At 45.1% G+C, this 19723-nt stretch overlaps 2 protein-coding genes across 3 annotated transcripts; one reads left to right on the forward strand and one right to left on the reverse strand.

Annotated features, from left to right (window-relative positions):
- Positions 1–251: 251 nt before the first annotated feature.
- On the forward strand, positions 252–11396 carry LOC135115732 (myosin-10-like). Of its 2 annotated transcripts, XM_064032677.1 has the most exons (9): positions 252–387; positions 629–785; positions 1064–1291; positions 1788–1985; positions 3104–5587; positions 6566–7481; positions 7600–8121; positions 8660–8686; positions 9704–11396. In XM_064032677.1, exons 2-9 carry the CDS (start codon positions 705–707, stop codon positions 9934–9936), a joined length of 4689 nt encoding a protein of 1562 aa, XP_063888747.1. In that variant the 5' UTR covers positions 252–387; positions 629–704; the 3' UTR covers positions 9937–11396. The 2 variants fall into 2 exon arrangements, with proteins under 2 accessions (XP_063888747.1, XP_063888748.1); XM_064032678.1 differs by lacking the exon at positions 8660–8686.
- Positions 11397–11474: 78 nt separating this feature from the next.
- On the reverse strand, positions 11475–19655 carry LOC135115738 (cytochrome P450 302a1, mitochondrial-like). Its single transcript, XM_064032691.1, has 11 exons — positions 19311–19655; positions 18844–18948; positions 16613–16850; positions 16148–16241; positions 15733–15832; positions 15220–15412; positions 14646–14838; positions 14140–14247; positions 13867–14007; positions 12979–13176; positions 11475–12793 (listed from the first exon to the last, which is right to left on the reverse strand). Exons 1-11 carry the CDS (start codon positions 19444–19446, stop codon positions 12683–12685), a joined length of 1617 nt encoding a protein of 538 aa, XP_063888761.1. The 5' UTR covers positions 19447–19655; the 3' UTR covers positions 11475–12682.
- Between the last annotated feature and the right edge of the window lie 68 nt (positions 19656–19723).

The following is a 19723-nucleotide window of genomic DNA, read 5'->3' on the forward strand; positions in this document are numbered from 1 at the left end:
GTGTGTGTGTGCACTCCCCAATACATGTGTCTTTTTGCAGCATAGAGTCAGACTCATAATATCAAACATGTGTGGATGGATGTGGTTGAGACAGCTGTGTCATCTTTGTCCTCAGGTGTGTTCAGCTTGCCATCAGTGGCTCCAGACACTGCAGCCCTGGAGAGGAGCCAGCCCACCCCTGCTGCTGAGGAAGGTTCAGTGGTCAGTAATTATGAGCAGCAGTTGCCGGGGGTGGAGGAGGAGGAGGAGGAGGGGAGTGAGGTGGAGAAACTACGGGAGCGGGTAGTGGAGCTAGAGGGCCGAGTGGAGGAGCTGGAGGAGGAGCTGGCAAAGAGGCAGGACACAGCAGCTGTCCTGGAGGAAGACCTTTCCAATCTCAGGAAGGAGGTGAGATGTGTCAGGATTTTGTTTTTTTCCTTACCTCCTAAATAAAAGAAAATAAGTATGTTTCTATACTGTACTGTTTAAAAAAAACTTGTATCATAACCATTTGCACTTATTTACCTTTTCCTGAAGTCATTTTCTGTTCATTCTAAGTAGGTAAACAATTTGGATGTGTAGCAAAATAGAAGCAGAAGGAGTAGCATCTGTGAAGAGACAACAGCTGACTCACCTGTGTGTCTTTTAGGTGGAAGAGAAGGTGGAGAGAAATAGGCCAGCTGGAGCAGGAGGTGGCAGAGAAGGATGAGAAGGTGGAGGCGGCGATGCAAGAACTGGAGCTGCAGCACTCAGAACTTGCCGCCAAGGACCACCTCATACAGAGCCTCCACCAGGACCTCCACCGGGTAAGCCTCCTCCACCACAGGATCACCACTCCCCCCATGGCCTTCACTAGTCTTATCACAGGCACACCCTCTCCTGACATAACTTCATTCACACATATCCTGTCCTATTTTCCTCTTAACCACAGTAGATACTTATGTTCCCAGTCCTGTTTCCTTCATAGCCACACTAGACACCTATATTTCCTGTCATGTTCTCTTCATAGCCACACTAGAAAGTCACATGTTCTAATCTCCTGCTTGAGCCACACCTGCAAATAACACGTTTCACCTCACTGCAGGTTGAGCCAGAGATAGAGGTGAAGGTGCAGGAGATAGTTGAACGTGACCGCATCATTGAGGAGAAGATAGAGCAGATTGAGCAGCAGAACAAGATACTGGTGGAGATACAGATCACGCTGGATGAGAAGCAGAAGCAGCTGGCAGACATGGAGCAGAAAGTGGAGGAGTCTGAGCAGAAGGTGACCAAGCTGACCCAAGACCTGGATAAGTCATGCAAGGTGATACAGGTCAGTACAGTGTGGGGGAATGCCGGGCTGAACGGAAATTTTAAAGTATTTGTGCCATCAAGACATTTTCTTTGTTATTTGGAGGCGTTGGTGATTTAGCCATTTTTATTCACATCTGTTTGGGGTTTGTATATACTGAGATGACTGTATTGGTTTGTAAGTAACATTTATACCCTTATCACTTGTGTATTGATAGTACTCAACTTTATTTTATTAGTCTTATGTAATTATGCTAAGAAAAAATTAAGCACCAGGCATGAAAGTATTCAAAATACTCAATGTTTTACCTAATTATCAGTAGTATACTTCAAATTTATGCTTGAAACTTGTGCCACAGAACTCTAAAGAAACCACAAGAGTCAAAGATTCTAAAGTTGCAATGGTGTGTGTTGATGTATAAGCACACAAGTTAGGGAACCATAAATTAAAGGCATCTAAACCTTTAACCCTGCCCAGCTTATGGTGCCCAATCATGTAAGTGTGTACCTTCATGCAGACCTTTGCGGAGGAAGTCCATGCACGGGATAAAGAGATTGTCAACCTGAAGAAGGAATTAAAACGGAAAGAGAAGAAGGTGCGGGACTTGGTGGCAGAGCTGAAGGAGACGCTGGACATGCTGAAGAAAGCCAAGTGGGAGGCAGAGACAAGCGGAGGCGAGGACGGGGTGAAGGAAATGGCTGAGGAGGAGAACGAGGTATGTTTGGGTGACGTGGAGGGCAGCAGTGGTGGTGATGGTGCCCTCATGCCCTATATTAACCAAGGGAGGTGTGGAGACCCTGAGGAGGTGAAAAAGGCAATAGTTGGTCCTCGTTACCTGCCGGGAGTTGAGAGTGAAAACACCATAACAGACTGGAATGTTAGAAGGGCACTTGAGGCTCCCCCTACCTCAGCAGCTCAGGGACTTGAGGGGAGGTTCACTAGAGTGGTGGGAGGCAGGAACGTAACTCAAAACTGCACGTATACAAACCCAGATCCCAGCTGCTATGATGGGAATTCCTGCATGTCCCTTCCTCAGAGCTATTCCTTGTGCCCCCTCATTACTATCACACCACCAGCCTCATCCTCACATACCGTATCCTCTCACCCCCAGAACCTGCTGCTCCACAACTCCAGTCACCACCACTTAATGCCCCCATCCTCCCATAGGTTCCATCAGCAACAGTTTAACCAACAGCCTTCTCTCCCGGCAACCCAGCAAATGCCTTCTGTTGCTTCATGTGGGGGACTTATTCACACTGCCTTCCCTCACAGACCCTGCTGCCATCCTGCTAATTTACACTATTTTCCTAGTAACTAGTGAACTGGTTATTGGTATGGCTGTTCAAAACAAAGAATGTTTAGCTGATGTTTTGAACTTTAGTGTGTGTGTGTGACCAGAGATTGCCAGCTTGTAATTTCTGAATCTTGAAACCTTTTAGTCATTTGCTTGTAGATTTCTCACTGTTATTGCAGTGCTGATAACCATTGCTTTATTAATTTTTAGTGTTACTTATTATGTAAATAAAGCTCAGGTTTTAAATTATTTTATGTAGTGGTTATGTTTACAGTTTTTGCTTGTCTGCTTATCTTGTCCTCATCTGTGCATGTTGTGCTCTCTTGCCTCCACTGATTCCTGGCTGCTCTGCTTGTCCCTCTAATAAAACAATAAAGAATGAATGTCTTGTGACTTGTGATGTTTGTGTCTCCTGCCATGCTGCTTTGCATTCCTACTGGGAAGTGTATACCAACAGGTGAGCAAATCTCCCATGTTCATGCTGATTATTGTCTGTCATACTTGACATGGACAGGAACTTAACAAGTGTCTTTCAACAGCGACTGTGGGCTGAGCTGGAATCCCGCAAGAATGAGGTGGTGGCACTGCAGGCCGAACACAAGCTGTCCCTCAGCCAGGCCCAGGATCGCCTCACACGCCTACAGGAACAACTTGATGAAAAACTGAAGGATCTGGAGAACCAGAAGAACCTCCATGCCAAGGAGACAGAAGAGCAAGAAGCCAGGCTGCGGGAGAAGGCAGAGCAGGTGGCTAGATTAGAGGGCCAGCTGCAGGTCCTGCAGAGTGACATGAACAGCAGGGAAGGCCAACTAAAAACCAATCAAGATGTGGTGGAGGATTTGCAGGACCAGCTGGCTCAAGTGAAGGCAGAGCTTCAGACCAAGAAAGGGGAGCTGGACAACCTACAGGATGAGCTTAGAAAGAAAAATGCAGACATGCAGGACCTTGTGAACAGAGAGCTTTGGGAGAGGAATCGCGAAGTGGAGCGTCTCCAGGATAAGCTGGCCTGCCTCACCACCACATCCCAGGGTCAGCTGGAAGCCAAGGAGCAAGAGCTGCTAAGACTGAAGGCAAGATTGGCAGAGGAAGCGGGCACAGGGAAGCCAGTGGCTGGAAGCGTGGCCCAGGTCACTGTAGTGGCTGGCTCATGTGGGCCGGACGTAGTGACAGTGAATCGGCCTCTTAATTTGAGTCTGACAGAAGACAGTGGAGTAGCTGTGCAGCTTTTACAGCGGGAGGTAAATATGGTGCGAGAGGAAGCCAGGGCACTGAGGCTGGAGCGCAGTGACCTCAACAACAAGCTTTCCATCCTTCAGCAGACCCTCAATGACCAGAACCACCAGACTGCTGTCCCAAAAAGTTCGTCACAGAATGGAAGGCTTGCTGACAGCAGAGGGAAGTGTCAAGTGGAGGAACAGCAGCAGCACAAGCCCACAGCTGATTTCCAAGGTCAGGTAGAGGTGCTGTGTGAAGAGCTGCAGGCCACCAAGAAGAAGATTGGTCAGCAGCTGACTCAAGTGAATGTCTGCAAATACAAGGAAGCTCTACGTAGACACAAGCAGGAGATTACGTCTCTCAGGAAAAGGCTGGCCGACTCCCACAATGCTTGTGACTTGCTGAGAACACGTCTGGAGGAACTTGCAGACTTCCTGGAGCGCATCCTGGAGCTGGAGGAGCAAGGACTTATCAGCCTCAGCCAGCTGTGCCCCAGTCAGGTGGCTTCCATGCACAAGACCCTCGATGAGTCCCGGGCACTGTCTCGTTCCCTCTCCATGTCCCTCATGATAGGGGTGGATGTCTCAGAGCAGGCAGACCCTTCACTCCTCTCAACCTCCTCTTGGAGCCTGCATGAAGACACCTTCTCTGAGACCCATGAATGTCCTGGCCAAGAGACTCTTGTGGATGAAACTCTGCATCAAGATGATGTTTTAATACAAGGGGGAGCCTTGCAGATGAAGCTTGAAACAAAAGAATGTGAAGTCATGTCCCAAAATATGTCTTGTCTTAATGAGAGGCTGGTGAAGAGCAACCAACAGTTAAGTGAACAAGCCAAGGTCATCAGTGAACTGCAGGCAGAAGTGGCACGGCTCAAAGACCAAGGCCTGCCCCAGCACCACCATTGCTCCTCTGCTGATCTGTCAGAACCTCTGCCCCCACCTCCTCTCCACCTCCTGCAGGACAGTGAGAGTTCAGTGGCTCCAGTGGAAGGTGAGGGCTGTCCTGCCTCTGACCAAAGTATTCCCTGGGGTCCTAAGAGTGTTTCTTCCACTGACACAGCCATCAAAGCTCATGCCACCCATCTGGAATACCTACAGCAGCAGCAGCACAAAGAGGGCACCAACAGGCTGGTAGTGAGCCAAGAACAGACGTGGGCCCCAGTGTCTCCTTCAGAGAGTGAGGCATGGAGTGAACCTGACAGAAATGTCTCACTCGCCAGAATTGGTCTGGACACCAGTAGCCTGTGTGGTGGGCCAGACCGCTCCATGTCTCGCCCTCGCCAGCTCCGCTCCACAGCAGCCCTCACTTCAGAGTCTGAAGCAGAAGTTGCCCCAGAGGATCCCGTCTCAGCGCCCCTCCTGTCCCCAGCCTCCACCAGCAAGGCATCCAAGCGACGGTCTGATGTGGCCGAGCTGCGGCGAGTCACCACCAAGTTGAGGGCAGTGGAACAGCTCAATGACACCCTGAGGGCTGAGCTCAATATCTACCAGACTCTCAACCAGCAGCTGCTGCCCTCACCCCACCAGCAACGCCCCTCCACTAGTGATAAGAGCGTAGAAACTCACAAAGGAGAGACAGCTGATGCTGCTGTTGGAGCAGAGGAAGCCAGTCCTGCTTTGGTCACAGCTCCAGCCCCAGGTGTGCTGACTCTCCCCACTCCACTGCTGGAGGAAATCAGAGGTCTTCGGGGAAAGTTGGAAGAGGCCATTGTCAACAATGACCAGCTGCGGGACCAGCTGGAGGCTGCCCTCACTGCCCACCCCCAGGATGAAGCCAGGTTCCTCCATCTCACTACAGCCATACAGGTCAGCATACCACTCTCTCTCTCTCTCTCTCTCTCTCTCTCTCTCTCTCTCTCTCTCTCTCTCTCTCTCTCTCTCTCTCTCTCTCTCTCTCTCTCTCTCCCTCTCTCTCTCTCTCTCTCTCTCTCTCTCTCTCTCTCTCTCTCTCTCTCTCTCTCTCCCTCCACTTTACTTGATAACATTAGACTACACTTATCCACTACTTTTTGTGATGCCAGACCATAACAAGATCCAGTGGGCATTACTTGTCACATGCAAATTAAAATGAGCAATGAGTAGTTATTATGGTAGATGCCATTTTAAGCTGTATCCTTTGTTGATCCATGTAACCATCAGTGTCTGCACTGTTCTGCCTCAAAAGTCTGTTATGTTGTGTGTTAGTAGGGTGTCTGTTACTTCCTTCAGATAGCCAGCCATATTTGACATGAGACTTAAATACATGTTGTAAATGTTGTGGGTTTACACAAGGATGGCAGAAGGGTCTGTGATTGAAAAAAAGGGTTGCTTGTAAACCATTTCAGTTCAAGTCACCACTACATTCTCAAGAAATATTATTTGTTCCTTGCCACATCCTTGCTCTTTCCAATTGTCTCACTGTCCCATCTTTCCCCACAAGCATTCAAAGTGTCCATTCATCTTACTGGAGCCTTCCTCTCTTATTGATGAACTCGTGCAGATCTTTTCCTTCTCTGGAATCAACACAGTGCTATCAGTAGGCATCATTCAGTATCACATTTCTCTCTCTCTCTCTCTCTCTCTCTCTCTCTCTCTCTCTCTCTCTCTCTCTCTCTCTCTCTCTCTCTCTCTCTCTCTCTCTCTCTCTCTCTCTCTCTCTCTCTCTCTCTCTCTCTCTCTCTCTCTCTCTCTCTCAACTTTCCTAGAAGTGTTAATACATGAAGTAAAATTCAAGCTTTACTAATTATGAAGATGTTTCCTCTCACACCTTATGGCACATCATTGACTCTTTTCTGTGTCCTCCAGACTGCCCAGGAGGAGCAGCGAGAGGCTAGGGAGAAGCTTCAAGCTTCCCAGACAGCTCTGCAGAAACAGGAAGAAAGATGTCAACAACTGAATTACAAACTGCAGGAGAGTGAGGCCCTTGTAAAACAACAGCAACAACAGCTAGAAGCTTCACAGCAGCAGGCCTCAGCAGCCTCTCAGACTTTACAGGAGAAGGAGTCAGCCCTCAAAGAGCAAGCAGCCCTACTGATTGAAAGAGAACAAGAAGTAAGGCAGCTACAGAGCCAAGTGGTTCAGCTGCAGGAGGAAGTTGCTAGGAATGGAAGGCTGCAAGAGGAATTACAGAAGCAGGAGGCACGTTTACTGGAGGTGAACAAGGAGAGACTGTCCCTAGTAGGAGAACGGGCCAGACTACAGGCCCAGTTGGCTTCTGCCTCCACTCAGGCTCGCTTTCAGGAGCCCCACGCATCCCTTCTTCAGCAGCTGGAGACTGAGCAGTGCACTGTTTCCACTCTGCAGAAGGAAAGAGAGAAGCTAGTGGTTGATAAGGAGGCACTGGAAAAGGGAACAGAGGTGCTGCGGGAAGAGGTGGCTGCCTTGCAGGCCAAGATCACCCACCTCAAGGCTTGGCACACTCAAAACACAATGTTTGGCTCACAGCACCCACACAAGGAATATCCAGAACAGAAACAGAATGCTGAGCCACACCTTGAAGACAGCATTCACCTGCCTGGACACCAGAATAACAGTAATGATGCACAGCAGTATGAGGTTGAGCATCAGAAAATCTTGGTTAGACAGCTAACAGCACAGTTGGAGGCTGAGAGGCAGCTGACAACCAACTTACAACTGCAGCTCAAGACCCTAAGAACCACTGGTGCTGTTTCCCCAACCACTACCACCACCACCACCACATCTGCCACACATGGCCATGACTGTGAGTATTCTAATTTTCTCTTCATATTAACTTTTACAATCCCCCTTAACAGCAGCTAAGGAGACTAGTTGATATAGTTAAGGCAGTAGTAGTGAGTGCCTTTCCTTCCTTCCCTCAGCCGTGGTGGAGCCCATCAGTTCACCAGAGAGCGTCACCAGCATTGAGTATTACCACCAGCCCCTGCCAGACCCCACCATTCTGTGGCGGCACCACAGCCCTGCCCCCATCCCTGCAGCGCCCCAGCGGGAGCGAAGATCCTCCAGCAGTGGCCGGCGGCGGGAGAGGGAGTCCTCCAGCCGCCGGGTGTCCTCACGCTGGTCAGAGAATAAGGAGAATATATTTGTGTCCTCCACCCTTACCAACACCACCACCACCTCCTCCACCACCAAGAGGAGCCGCCTGTCCCACAGCAAGGAGAGTCAGGGCAGCATCCTGGCACCATCCCACCTCCACCACTCTGAGGAGGATAATGATGGAGGAACTACCTCAGGGGAGTCACCTGACCTGGGCATTGGGTCAGACCACCACTTCTCTAGCCTGGAGCGTGGCACCACTGCCCACCACCACCACACAGCCCCTACTGCACGCCTCACTCACACGTCACCACCACCGCCACCAGATCCGCTGTGTTCAGAACCTAGTAAGTCAATCTCCTTTCAGTTTATGACATTATTTGATAAGCTTCACTACCTCAAAACATGACCCAATGTAACACTTAGTAAACAGACAGGGAACCAGCAACATTTCTCACCAACAGTCTTTAAAATCATTCCATTCATTCATGAAGTGCTTGGGGCTGCCTTCTTGATTTCCTTCAGAGCCAAGCTGAGCTAACCTTTGATCTTCCTAGAAGCTGGGTGGCAAGAACTTGACTGATGCAGTACAACTCTCACTATATGGGAAATGGCCCTAAAGATGTGTTTATGTTACATACAAAAGTATGAATGATGGTGTGTAGACGAGTGTTAATGGAGGATGATGGGACCAACACGAGGTGACCGGTAAAGGCTGGGTAAGAGGTGCTAAATAGCAGGGACTAACCAGTAGGGGGTGTGACTGTTAGTACTAAGATGGAAGGAGCTTGTCAGTTCAATGCTTACTTCCTCCTGTACGTACTTAAGACTCCCAAGGCTTATACTTATAGGCACCCTGTAGCTCACCCTGTTCTCTGCCCCCAGCCCCCTCCAACTTCCTGGACTTCAGCAGTGAGTATTGGGTCTCATTCTCTCACTGCCTGTTATACCAAAGGGTCCAGATGTTTGATGAGGAACACATCCATTAACACAGATTATCAGAAGCTCCATTGATACACACGTTACATCAGTTTGTGTTTCAGGGACAAGTTGATTTAAGACAAAAGAGCGGCACAAACTCAGCTATCTGGACTCTTGCGTGCCTGGTGTGCTCCTCTCCTCCCACTGTGTGTTAAGCCACATCTCACACACCCTTGCTTCACCTCACTCTGATGCATGACATTCTTTTCATCTCAGCACACTCATGATTATCTTTTCTTGCCTTTAAAGCCTCCATTTAATGCACCATTTTGAGATAATGCAAGTACATACATTGCTCACCAAAATCACGTCTTGATTGAAGCTTTCCCTGCCTCATAGTACTTACATCAGACTGTTGTGACACACTTGATGCTCCAATACTGCTAGTGTCTGACAGACTGCAAAATTTGTTTTGACTTGTGATGATGAGAGTTGAACAAATCAACAAATGTGCTTGGTGTGTCAATACATTGCATGTGCTGGAACAGTTTTGTATGTGTGTTTAGGTGTGTATGAAGTGTGAATGTGCATCTGCTGCAAAGAGAATTTGTGAAATTGGAACACAAATGTCTCAAGAAAGGTCAGTAGATTCCTCACAGGTTCCTCATCAGCTTTTTGAAGTACATGGTACATATTTTGCCAAGGCACCAGTTGTGCTGGCACATTTGCTGCAGCACGTTGATTGGCCACAGTTTTCAATGAGGAAATTTTATGCATGGAAGATCATGCTTGCTACTTTAAGTCACCTTGACTTTCAGATATTTTCTTCTGTGACTGAACCCATCTACTCTGACAGCAAGACACAATCTTAACCTTATCTGTCTCATATTTCACTGATGTGTTTTTAAGATATGTTCATCCACACCCTGAACAAATATACTTCAGTTGTTGCTGCTGGAGACACTTGTGATCTTAATCTGAGCACTACAGATTTATGGTTTGATGCAGGTCACAGTGCCCTGATGGTGGAGAACCAACAGCTACGCGAAGAGAGTGCCAACCTTAAGGTGCGTCTTGTCTCCACCGAGGAAACCCTCAAGGATGTAGTGGAGAGGCTGTCACGTTCTAACCAACGGAAGGAAAATGTGGAGCGAGCCATCTACAAGCAGCTGCACAAGACCCATGATGTGCTCAAGAAAGCCAAGTCTCACTTGAAACAGGCCAATCCCTTGCCTCAGTAAACTGATCTTGATCCTATGGACTTAGAGAAGGCTGACATCTAGTGAGCTGGCCTCTCATCAGGAATGACCTCTGCGTGTGCCAAAGTCTTATGTGGAGGTGATCAAAACTTTACAAGAGGCAGTTTTTAATATCAACTGATAAGTGACATGGACTGTACAGTGGCCTTGGCAGAACTCATGAACACTCCTGTAGGGCCAAACAAAGACCCATCTACTCTTCACACTGGGTTGTCTTGGACAGACTCCTGGTGTATCTTTTCTCTAATTAAGACAGTCAGATTTAATCAATGTACATTGCTAAATCTTGTGTGATAACCGATGACATGAATGTCATGCCCTTAGCTATCCTGCAGTGGACATGGGATGCCAAGGGACATCTGCAATATTTTAAGTAGTTCCTTTGGGTAAAAGTCCCTTGTAAGGAACACCCTCATAGGTCGTCTTCTGTGATTTCGCCAGCTCATATCAGGTTTTTGTTACATCTGTAAGGTTAGTCCTTGCTGGAACGAGTGTCATTATTTGGCTATTGTTGGGACAGTGTTGACTGTGGCTGCCATTTCCTGTAGACATTCCAGTGACGTCTTATGTGGCATTGTAATCCTGCCCTAATCCTTCCTCCCTCACAACTGTATCCTTGATGCCGTCCGTCTCTCTTGGGAGGAACCACAGGACTTCCACTTGCCAGGACGTTGAGAGAATTTTGGTTGCCGTCCAGCTGGTTGGTCAGGTTGGTTGGGGTCTGCTTGTGACGCCCTTGTCCCTCGCGGTGCTGCCGGTCGGGACTGGGCCAGCCTGAGCCTACTGCCAATGACCAGTAAGAAGAGGGTTGTGGGATGATGCCCTGCTTGCCCAAGGGTCCTCATTGAGCAAGAGCCCTCGATGGTACACCCGTCACAAGATCCTTGGCCAACACTAATCTTCCTCCCTATCCTTGCCACCACTACAACTACTACTACTACTGCTGCTGCTGCTGCATTTTTCCTGTTATTACTCATGCTTCTTAGTGCTGGTAACACTTAAGTTGTCATGAAGGTTTTTAACTTTTCTGAAACCCTGCTCGTGACTTTGTTATTGCTTCTTGTAAGTGCAGCTAATTTTGAGGAAAGGCCAAAAAAAAAAAAAAAAAAAAAGTTTAGTTGAAAGAATAACATCTATGTAGTAGATAAGATACTGGCAGCACAGCAGTCAACACTCATCAACATAATTATAAGATTATTGTTTCAGCCAAAAACTTACTATAAGAAGATTGGTTACTTCTGTGATTGATCTGTATATTTCAGTGCATCAGCCACACTCCTGTAAAATAATCTAACTTGTACAGTGTCAGTAAGAGTGTATATATTTTATACCAATGTGGCTGTCTTCCAGAACTGTGAATGAATCTGTACAAAGTAAGATAAAGGGGTGTTGAGGAGCCATACATGACGTGTTGATGGATACACAAAGATGCACAATCAAGAGAACCAGTTTTCTTTACCTTCTGACTTACTGTGCAGAACATCAGTGGTGGAGGAAAGGCAACATGAAAACATTATAGCTTATGGACAGTGTAGTGGTGTATTTTAAAAGTGCAACAATTATCATGATCCCAAGTTATCAATAACAAGAACATTTCAAGAACAATGGCTAACTACATATTCACCTCAGCTAGTGCCATCCCAGCATAAGCACAACCACTGGCAGACATGATAAATGTGTTGCTGTACGCAGGATAAACAGAACTCATAGTGCATATATAGTGCGCATCAACTTTGCATGGATTGAATCACTATCATCACAACCAAGAAAAAAAATTCAGTAAACTGGCACACATGCAGTTGCTTACTTGTGCACTTTTGCCAGTTTTTAAGTGAGCTTTTCTCAGTGGCAATATAAAAAACCAAGTCAAGATGCAGGATTGTAAGGTTGCCACAAGCTCTGCTATGCAGTAGTGTACAGAGAAGGCAAGCATCTAGAAATTAGAAATAGCCTTCCTGAAAACATTTTAATCCCAGTCCCACTTCGTATTAGGATTCACACCGTCAGTGCATCTTTTCAGACAGAACTGACAGGGAAGCTGTAGTGGATATTATGGGTTATAGAAAAACTCCCTAAAATGTGAGGAAGACAGAGTGCTGGAATGCTAGATAGAGAGGGGAGATGGGAAGCTGAAAGGGATGGAGTGTGCAAGAATGGAGTATATGAACATAAACACACAGACTCTTCTGTCACCGTCACTTCTTTGAGGGAGTTTAAGGGAACACAATCATATCAAATAAGACTACTTTTCATTAAGCAGTATAGTGACCCTTACCAAGGGTCTATGACACTAGGATGCAAGAGTTTCCATCCTTCCATGACTGAAGATGGAATGATGACCTTTATACCATCAGAAGGCAGTTAAATCATGATATCTTGTTTATCTGAGCAGGTATCATTTTACAATAAATTCTACAGATTAATTACAAAAAGATGCTTATAAGAACAGATAAAGCATAAAAGAATGGTTCAATCATGATAAAGATCAGCAAAGCCACAGCCTATAGCATTATGTATTTTATAGGTGATAATGATGAAAATGTTGCTCATAGATCAGAAATTCTCTGGTAAATGCTGACAGACTCCTACATATACATATATCAAAGAATACTTGTTTGCTTAAAATGCACACAAGTAAAAAAGAATAAAAATCACAGCAGTAAACTTGTCTAAGAGTAACATGTCTGTCTGGCACAGTGATGCCTCGCTGGTGCATTCACACATCCACTTACTCCCTGTCAGTGAAGGTAAAGTCCAGTGGAGCATCTGGTTCATTGATCAGGTTGGAGAGACAGTCCAGTTCACCTCCCACCCACCCCACACGATACTGGGAGATGAGCTGTGGACACGAGGACACCAAGACCAGAGTTCATTCAGAGCAGAGATGCTTGTCAGTCAGTAATGGCTAATATTCTATCAATAACATATTAATGCAAACAACTGGCTTTACCCACATCTACTGACCATATGTTTCCTCTCTGTCAAGATGTGCTTAGCCATCCTTACACTGCTACATGATCCTACCTGTAAAATTATGGTTTGAAGGTTCTGTTCGGCCATCCTTCGGCCAATGCATGACCGTGGGCCGTGACCAAAGGGAAGAACAACAAAAGGATGGGCTGGGGGAGCCTTGTGTAGCCAGCGTTCAGGCAGAAAGCGTTGAGGATCTGGGAAGTGCTCCGGCAGGCGGCTGATGACCTGGTTCTGTGTCACCACCACAGTCTGCAAAGAACAGAATGTGTAAGCTGTTTTTCTTTCCAAACAACAGAAGGCCTCATTCATTTTGATCATTATTTTTAAACAAAAAAAGATTCATCGTTATGATTTATCTACAACACATTTAGTTTTATTACTTTTGTTCTTTGATCAAATAAGGTAGATTTTTGTTGTAACAAAATTACATCAGTAGAAATAATTGGAAAATTAGACATCTCAGTCACTGGAATGAAGCATTACTCCAGCATACTCTTGATCATATGCAAGTGTAACCTTCACTACCAGCAATATACATTTTTGCATGAATATAGTGTACCTCAGTCAATCCTCATTCATTAACAGAATAAAACTAAAATATCTGATCATTAGGGTCTCCTTTTATTAAAACTGAAAAAAAGGGAAGGTATGAGCTCAGAAAGAGAAAGATGCCATAAGTCAATCATGCATTTATGTAGGCAAAGCATTATGCACTATATATCATTGAATTATAGACAAGAAATTCACTGCACTCTTTGACATCAATACTTAGGGGAACTATATGTATGAATGTATCTGGTTTAAGACAGGATGCTAAGTAAATTTTATCTTAAGCCTGGACTTTTACTTCTGGCATTCAGTTCAGTGCTGCACATGAGGTTAGTGGTCTATAATGAATATTCTTGCCTGGCAATTAGTCTATGAACACCACACACTTACTTCTTTAGGTATCCTGAAACCCCGAATGACTGTGTCTTCCTGGATCACCCTCCCTACCCCGATGGAGATTGGGTGCAAGCGATACGTCTCCTTCATCACTGCCTTCAGGTAGCGTGCCTCACTCAGCACTTTGGTGGTCACCTGTGAGTCAAGGAAAAGTATATTTGTAGTCTAGGATTTAGATTTAAAGTTAAAAGCGAGAGTATGTAATAATCAAACATAGATGTCTTCATCTATCTGTGCCAATGAAAATGCTCTAGTCCTCACTCTCACCTTGCCATCAGACCCATCCAACAGTCGCCTGGCCTCCTGTGCCAGTAAGTCCTGCTTGTCCTGATTGTTGGCCAGACTGTACAGCACATACGCCATTGTGTAGGCACCCTAGGAGGGAATCATATGTAACAATATGTAACATACAACCAGGAAGTTTACCCCTGACTTTAGAAGCATATTTAATTAAAATCAACACATACATTGTTTTATTGGGAAAGGAGAAAGATTATGGTTAGTAATTTTGTTGGCAAAATTCACAGGTATAAAGCCATACAGCTTCTGAGCTATGACACTTTTTGACTCATTTCACTTGTAGAAAATAAAGCAAGGTACACAAGATAAGAAATCATCTCAGGTTTAAAAAAAAAACAATATACACATGACAGGATAAGACGTGGGTCATAACTTACTATCCAGTGGCATGCATCAAAATTGGATGAGGAAGAGGGATGTGTATTGATAAAGTTAACCTAGAAAGATGTATGTAAAGTGATGCAGAGCAGTACCGTATCAATGCCTCCCATGAGTGTGTCACTGACAAGGCCCACAATGTCCTTGTCCTCCAGGCCACTCTCAAAGAATGACTCCAGAATACTGGTGACATGTTTCGTGTCTGGTTCTGATTCTCCTTCAGCCTTCTTCTTCTGCCGAGCATGCCTCAACTCATCATCTTTTGTTTCCACATATTTAAGAGCGATTCTGTCATAAATAGTACATAGTATTTAGAAGTAGTAGTAGTAATTACTCGACGTGATGGTGGTGGTAACAATGCAGATCTATGTACTGATATGTCCTCTCTTCTATCTACTTCTTGGTCTGCCTCCTCATGCCAGTATTAGGCAAACATGAAATACAGCGACAACAAATATATCCTTCATCCCCATAGCATCCCCTCCTTTTGGCTGTCACATTATTACTGGTTCCCTTTACACATTATTATGAATGAAAAAAGCTGAAGAAAATTTGGAATGAAATGGTCCGTGAAGGTTTTTTAGGCTTGTACAGTGGTGTATGTAATAAAATACTGATGGGCTGCATTTTGAAACATTTATCACACCACATCATGCATGGCATTCCTACCTGTAAATGGTGTCCTGGGCGCTCACCAGCCTGCGGTACATGGGTGTCCTTACATACTTCCAAAGCTGCAAGCCGTTGTCAGTGGGGAGAACAACACAGTTGGTTTCATCAACAGCATGTGCAAGCTGCTCAGCTTCGTCACTGTGGTCGTCCAGTTTGCCAAGGCGTATCTCAAGCAGACTCGTGATGGTCACTTCAAAGGAACAAAACCAGAGACCACGTTCTCAAACTACATTCAATGGGCTCTTGTGGAAACTGTTGGGATTTTCAAGTTTTTCATGATTCTCGTGCCTGTCCAACAATGACTACCCATTTGTGAGAAAAACACCTGATAAGAATCCACCTGATCATGTCTGTGGCCTTTGAAAATATGTAGTCCTTATGAGGGAGTAAAGCATTTCAACATCACATAACTTGTCAATACTGTGAACTCTCCATTGTGTTAAACTACAAAGCAGAGTTCTAGCTCATCTACAGGACACACACACACACACACACACACATAATACTCACACTCGAGGAAGAGCCGCTTCTGGAGATCCAAAAAGTGACCCACACGGCCCGACCCTTCACGCCTCACCTTGCTTATCAATTCTGCAAACTCCCTGCACACCTGTATTAATTATTATTATTATTATTATTATTATTATTATTATTATTATTATCATTATTATTATTATTGGTGGTGGTGGTAAAGGAAACACAAGCTAAGGGATGAGTTTCACAGTATCTTCTATATATTCCTCTGAAGATGCTACTGGGAAACTAGTCAGAAATAAAGTATTCATTCCTCAACCCGTATTCCTTTCACCACCTACCTCCAATTTGTCACAATGCCCTGACATTATTATTATTATTATTATTATTATTATTATTATTATCAGTGACTACTGTTACTGCGAAAGAATTGTGGCGCACAAGCACTCGCCTCGTCAACTTGCGGTAGACGGCTGGCAACGGCAGATACCTTATTCATGGATTTTTGAGCCCGACGCCGCAATTCCCACCAGTGTTTGCCGTTGCTGGAAGTAACAGGGAATCCCAAACTATTACGCATGAACAAGGCATGACAAAAAGCCGCAAGAGAACGAAAAGGAATGAAATACTACATAGTGACAAAAAACTACATGAGTGAAAGGGAATTGCGAAAATTTACAAGAGAAATTTTTAAAAATATAAGAAAACGGAAAAGAATGACACAAACTGCACAAAATTTAATGATAAAAATGAGGGAACGTGTGATCAGGAGAGAGAGAGAGATTTGACATTTTAAATATCACACTATTTCTTTACACAACGTCTCAACAATATTCAAAATGTGTATGACCTCTTTCCTGTCACCTCCTCCCGTTCCCATTCCCATTCAAAGCTCAACACACCAAGTCTGACTCACGTGGGCAAGATTCCCCCGGTGCTGAACATGTGTGGTCTGTCCAGGCGGTACTTCTGCAAGGCGAGATGGGAGCGGCGGGAGGGGTAGCGTCCCTCCTTGGCGTACATGGCTTCGATATCCTCCGGGTCGAAAAGGTACAAGAGGTTCGTGTTGCCCGGAAGCTTCTGCCGCACGATAGGGCCAAACTGCTGCAGTTTGAGGCGCCCGTTGTGGTGAAGCCGCTTGGGGGAGTACTGGCCTGGCGGGGGAATAGGAACGGGCGTGCTTTTTACATGGACACATTTACTGCATCGGATTATATGGTGCATAGGCCCGTATTCAGAAACAATTTGCTCTCTCTCTACACGACTATTTTCAAAGGCCATATATATGATTAGGAGAATTTTCAAGACTGCGTCTGACCTGTAAATCATTTAATGTTGTAAATTTATCACTAAAACCGTAAAAGCACCCACGTAGATGCAATGAGAGCCTTTGAAAAGTAGTAGAGGTGCAAGGCAGAGGTGTTGCAGGATATAGTCGACATTCTAATATAAAAGTCCCCTAAGTGCTTAGTATCAGCCTCTGTAGGCGTCCAAGGGATTTATTCAAGGGGTCGATAAACGTGATTCATTGGAGATCGGTAAACTATGCAAGATCGGTTGGCGATCAATGTTTTGGTAATGAAGAAATTCACACCAGTGTTAAGAAGTGGCTGGCTGACGAACTGAAGATTGAAGAGCTTGCTGAAAATCCTTTTTTTGAGCCAATGACGTATGCACTAAATGATCCCGCAAGGAAAGTGCAAGAGGTCTGTTTCATCTTGACAGCCATGCACTGTATATAGGTCTTTCAGATAAAGCCAGTGCAAAGAGGAGTGCTTATGAATCCTCTTATTTCACATGACACCCAACCAGTGAACATAATATCAACGAGCGGCACGGTTCGCCACGGTACTGACGTGATTCTTTATTTGTTTCGTCATAAAATCACTTTAATTGTTATCTTGCCGTTTTGACAAAGAACTCAAAAATATTTTTCAGTCACTAGCAACATTAAGAGGGATCGCCAAATAAAGCTGCTACATGAGAAATTCTACCCACCACTTACGCAGCAAAAACTCGCCGCGGCATGGTTTCATCTGCAATCAGATACCGGTTTTTGCTGTATTAAATGAAGTGTACAATAATGCAACACCTTTGTTTTGCTATACCTGTTGGGGTTACTTAACTCCGAGAAAGATTGTAGATTATTTTGTTTAAAAAGTGCAAGAGAATAATACCAGACGAACTAGACTATCATCCTGCGTCGCGGCGCCTGATGTCGATCACCCTTAGGAGACGGTGAAAGTTACCGAATTTTTAAGGCTTAGTATACTGATAGTTTCACCAAAAAAAAAAAAAAAAAAAAAAAAAAAATCTACATTATAAACGGGAAAATAACGCCCTGATTTACACTGATAGTTACATAAAAATTCTACATCACAAAACGGGAAAATAACATCGAGGTTTAAGAAATACGACGCCAGACATGTCAGCAGCCACGTTTACAGCTCATCCGTCACCCGTTAATGCCCTAAGCATCCGCTATCTCAACAGTTCCTTGCTTTGTGTGTGTTCAACATGCATCATTCTGTTAGCCTCTCCTTTCATCATCTGAAACCCTCTGGCATCTCAGCCTCTCACTGATCTGATAGTACCAACACGCAGGCAGCATCTCCTTGTCCAACTGCCCTCAAGCCTAATAAAGATTCCGTGACTTGACTATGTAATGCACCTCTAATATTACAAGCAGACGCATCTCAGCTTGCCTATGGATCCTTCTCTTTGCTTGTGTCACGTTTTGTTGTGTACTGTATTCATTCTATGTTGTATCTGATTATTATTGCATTTTTTATTTCATTTTATACTAATTTTAAACACATTTTCGTTTTGCTCTAGTTATTTGCTAGTTTTATCTATTCATCTATTTATTCCGTGCTTATTAAACATTTCCAGTTCATTATACAACTTTCCTCTATCTATCTGCTTCTCATGGCTTGGTCCAGATAAACTTTCAGGAATCCCGCATCACAGTAATACGACGGCAGGCGATTTTGGGTTGAGGCGGAGAAAGATCACACGTTCTCGCTCAATATACTTATGCGAGCTGTTAACTTTAATCGAGAAAACACGCCGAAATGTTTGACAATACAGTGCTTCGTGTCTAAAAGGTGCGCCGTTTCTGCGAGTTCAACATAGAGGGCCACTCACCTATGTAGGGCAAGTAGTGATGCAGGCAACCAATCAACGGGAGGCACGAGGGTCCTGGGATCTCCTCAAAGGGCTTGGCATCCTCCCAGGCTATCTCGGCACTCTCTGTGGGGAAGGTATTCCAAAATCATTAGTAATGAAGTTAAAATAAAAAAAAAAAAGGGGGGGGGGCGGCTATGGAAGGAGAAAGTTTGGTAAAGTTCGATTTACTCGTAAAAAGGTAAAAAGGAAAGACACTGCCTCTCAAACAGGGCGACAGATGACTGGAATAAACTCAGTAATCAGTTTCTTAATCCAAAGTGAATAGTGACTTTAAAAGATTACATCAATTTATGGAGAGAAATGATTGGAGGGCATTGATAAGCAAGTTTCATGCAAGAACTGCCATGTTCAAGCTTACTGCATGACTAACAAAAAAATTCTTAAAACGACAGTCATACGGTAACCATCCGGATAGCAAGCCTCACCTGTGAGAGAGCGAACAGGCATAAAATTAACTGGCGGTGAAACAGTCAAGGGCGCAGCTGCATGTCTTGGTATCTTTGGGCATGCCAGCCGCTCACCGACAACCCTGGCCAGCCTCCCCAGCACCGCGCCCCTCATATTGCCGTGCTGTATCCTTGGCCTGGAGGCGTCACAACAATGATGTGATGTAGCTCTGTTCTCTGATGTCTCTTGTAGGTAATGTCATAACACTGAAAAAAAGGATGATGTGTGTATCTGTGGTTCCTGCTAAGTTCAGATGTTCCTTCAGACACCTGCCAACGCTCAGTTCCGCACGTCCACACCTCTCTCTTTCCACTGACCCAATGAGCTCGTCTCCTGACTCTCCTCTGCCATTGACGTCATTCCTAGCAGCTTTCTGACGTCACAACTTGTT

This window comes from Scylla paramamosain, chromosome 29 (genome assembly GCF_035594125.1).
Source record: "Scylla paramamosain isolate STU-SP2022 chromosome 29, ASM3559412v1, whole genome shotgun sequence".
In the NCBI taxonomy this organism is placed as follows: Eukaryota; Metazoa; Arthropoda; class Malacostraca; order Decapoda; family Portunidae; genus Scylla; species Scylla paramamosain.

Bases quoted from the DNA above. Each gene is read 5' to 3' on its own strand.
- LOC135115732 (XM_064032677.1), top strand. From the start codon at position 705: ATGCAAGAACTGGAGCTGCAGCACTCAGAACTTGCCGCCAAGGACCAC. The intron at 1,292-1,787 runs GTCAGTACAGTG...ACCTTCATGCAG, and splicing joins AGTCATGCAAGGTGATACAG to ACCTTTGCGGAGGAAGTCCA. The intron at 8,687-9,703 runs GTGAGTATTGGG...GGTTTGATGCAG, and splicing joins CAACTTCCTGGACTTCAGCA to GTCACAGTGCCCTGATGGTG.
- LOC135115738 (XM_064032691.1), bottom strand. From the start codon at position 19,446: ATGAGGGGCGCGGTGCTGGGGAGGCTGGCCAGGGTTGTCGGTGAGCGG. The intron at 15,833-16,147 runs GCGAGTGCTTGT...TAATTAATACAG, and splicing joins GTCTACCGCAAGTTGACGAG to GTGTGCAGGGAGTTTGCAGA. The intron at 14,008-14,139 runs GTGAGAGTGAGG...CTTGACTCACAG, and splicing joins TGGATGGGTCTGATGGCAAG to GTGACCACCAAAGTGCTGAG.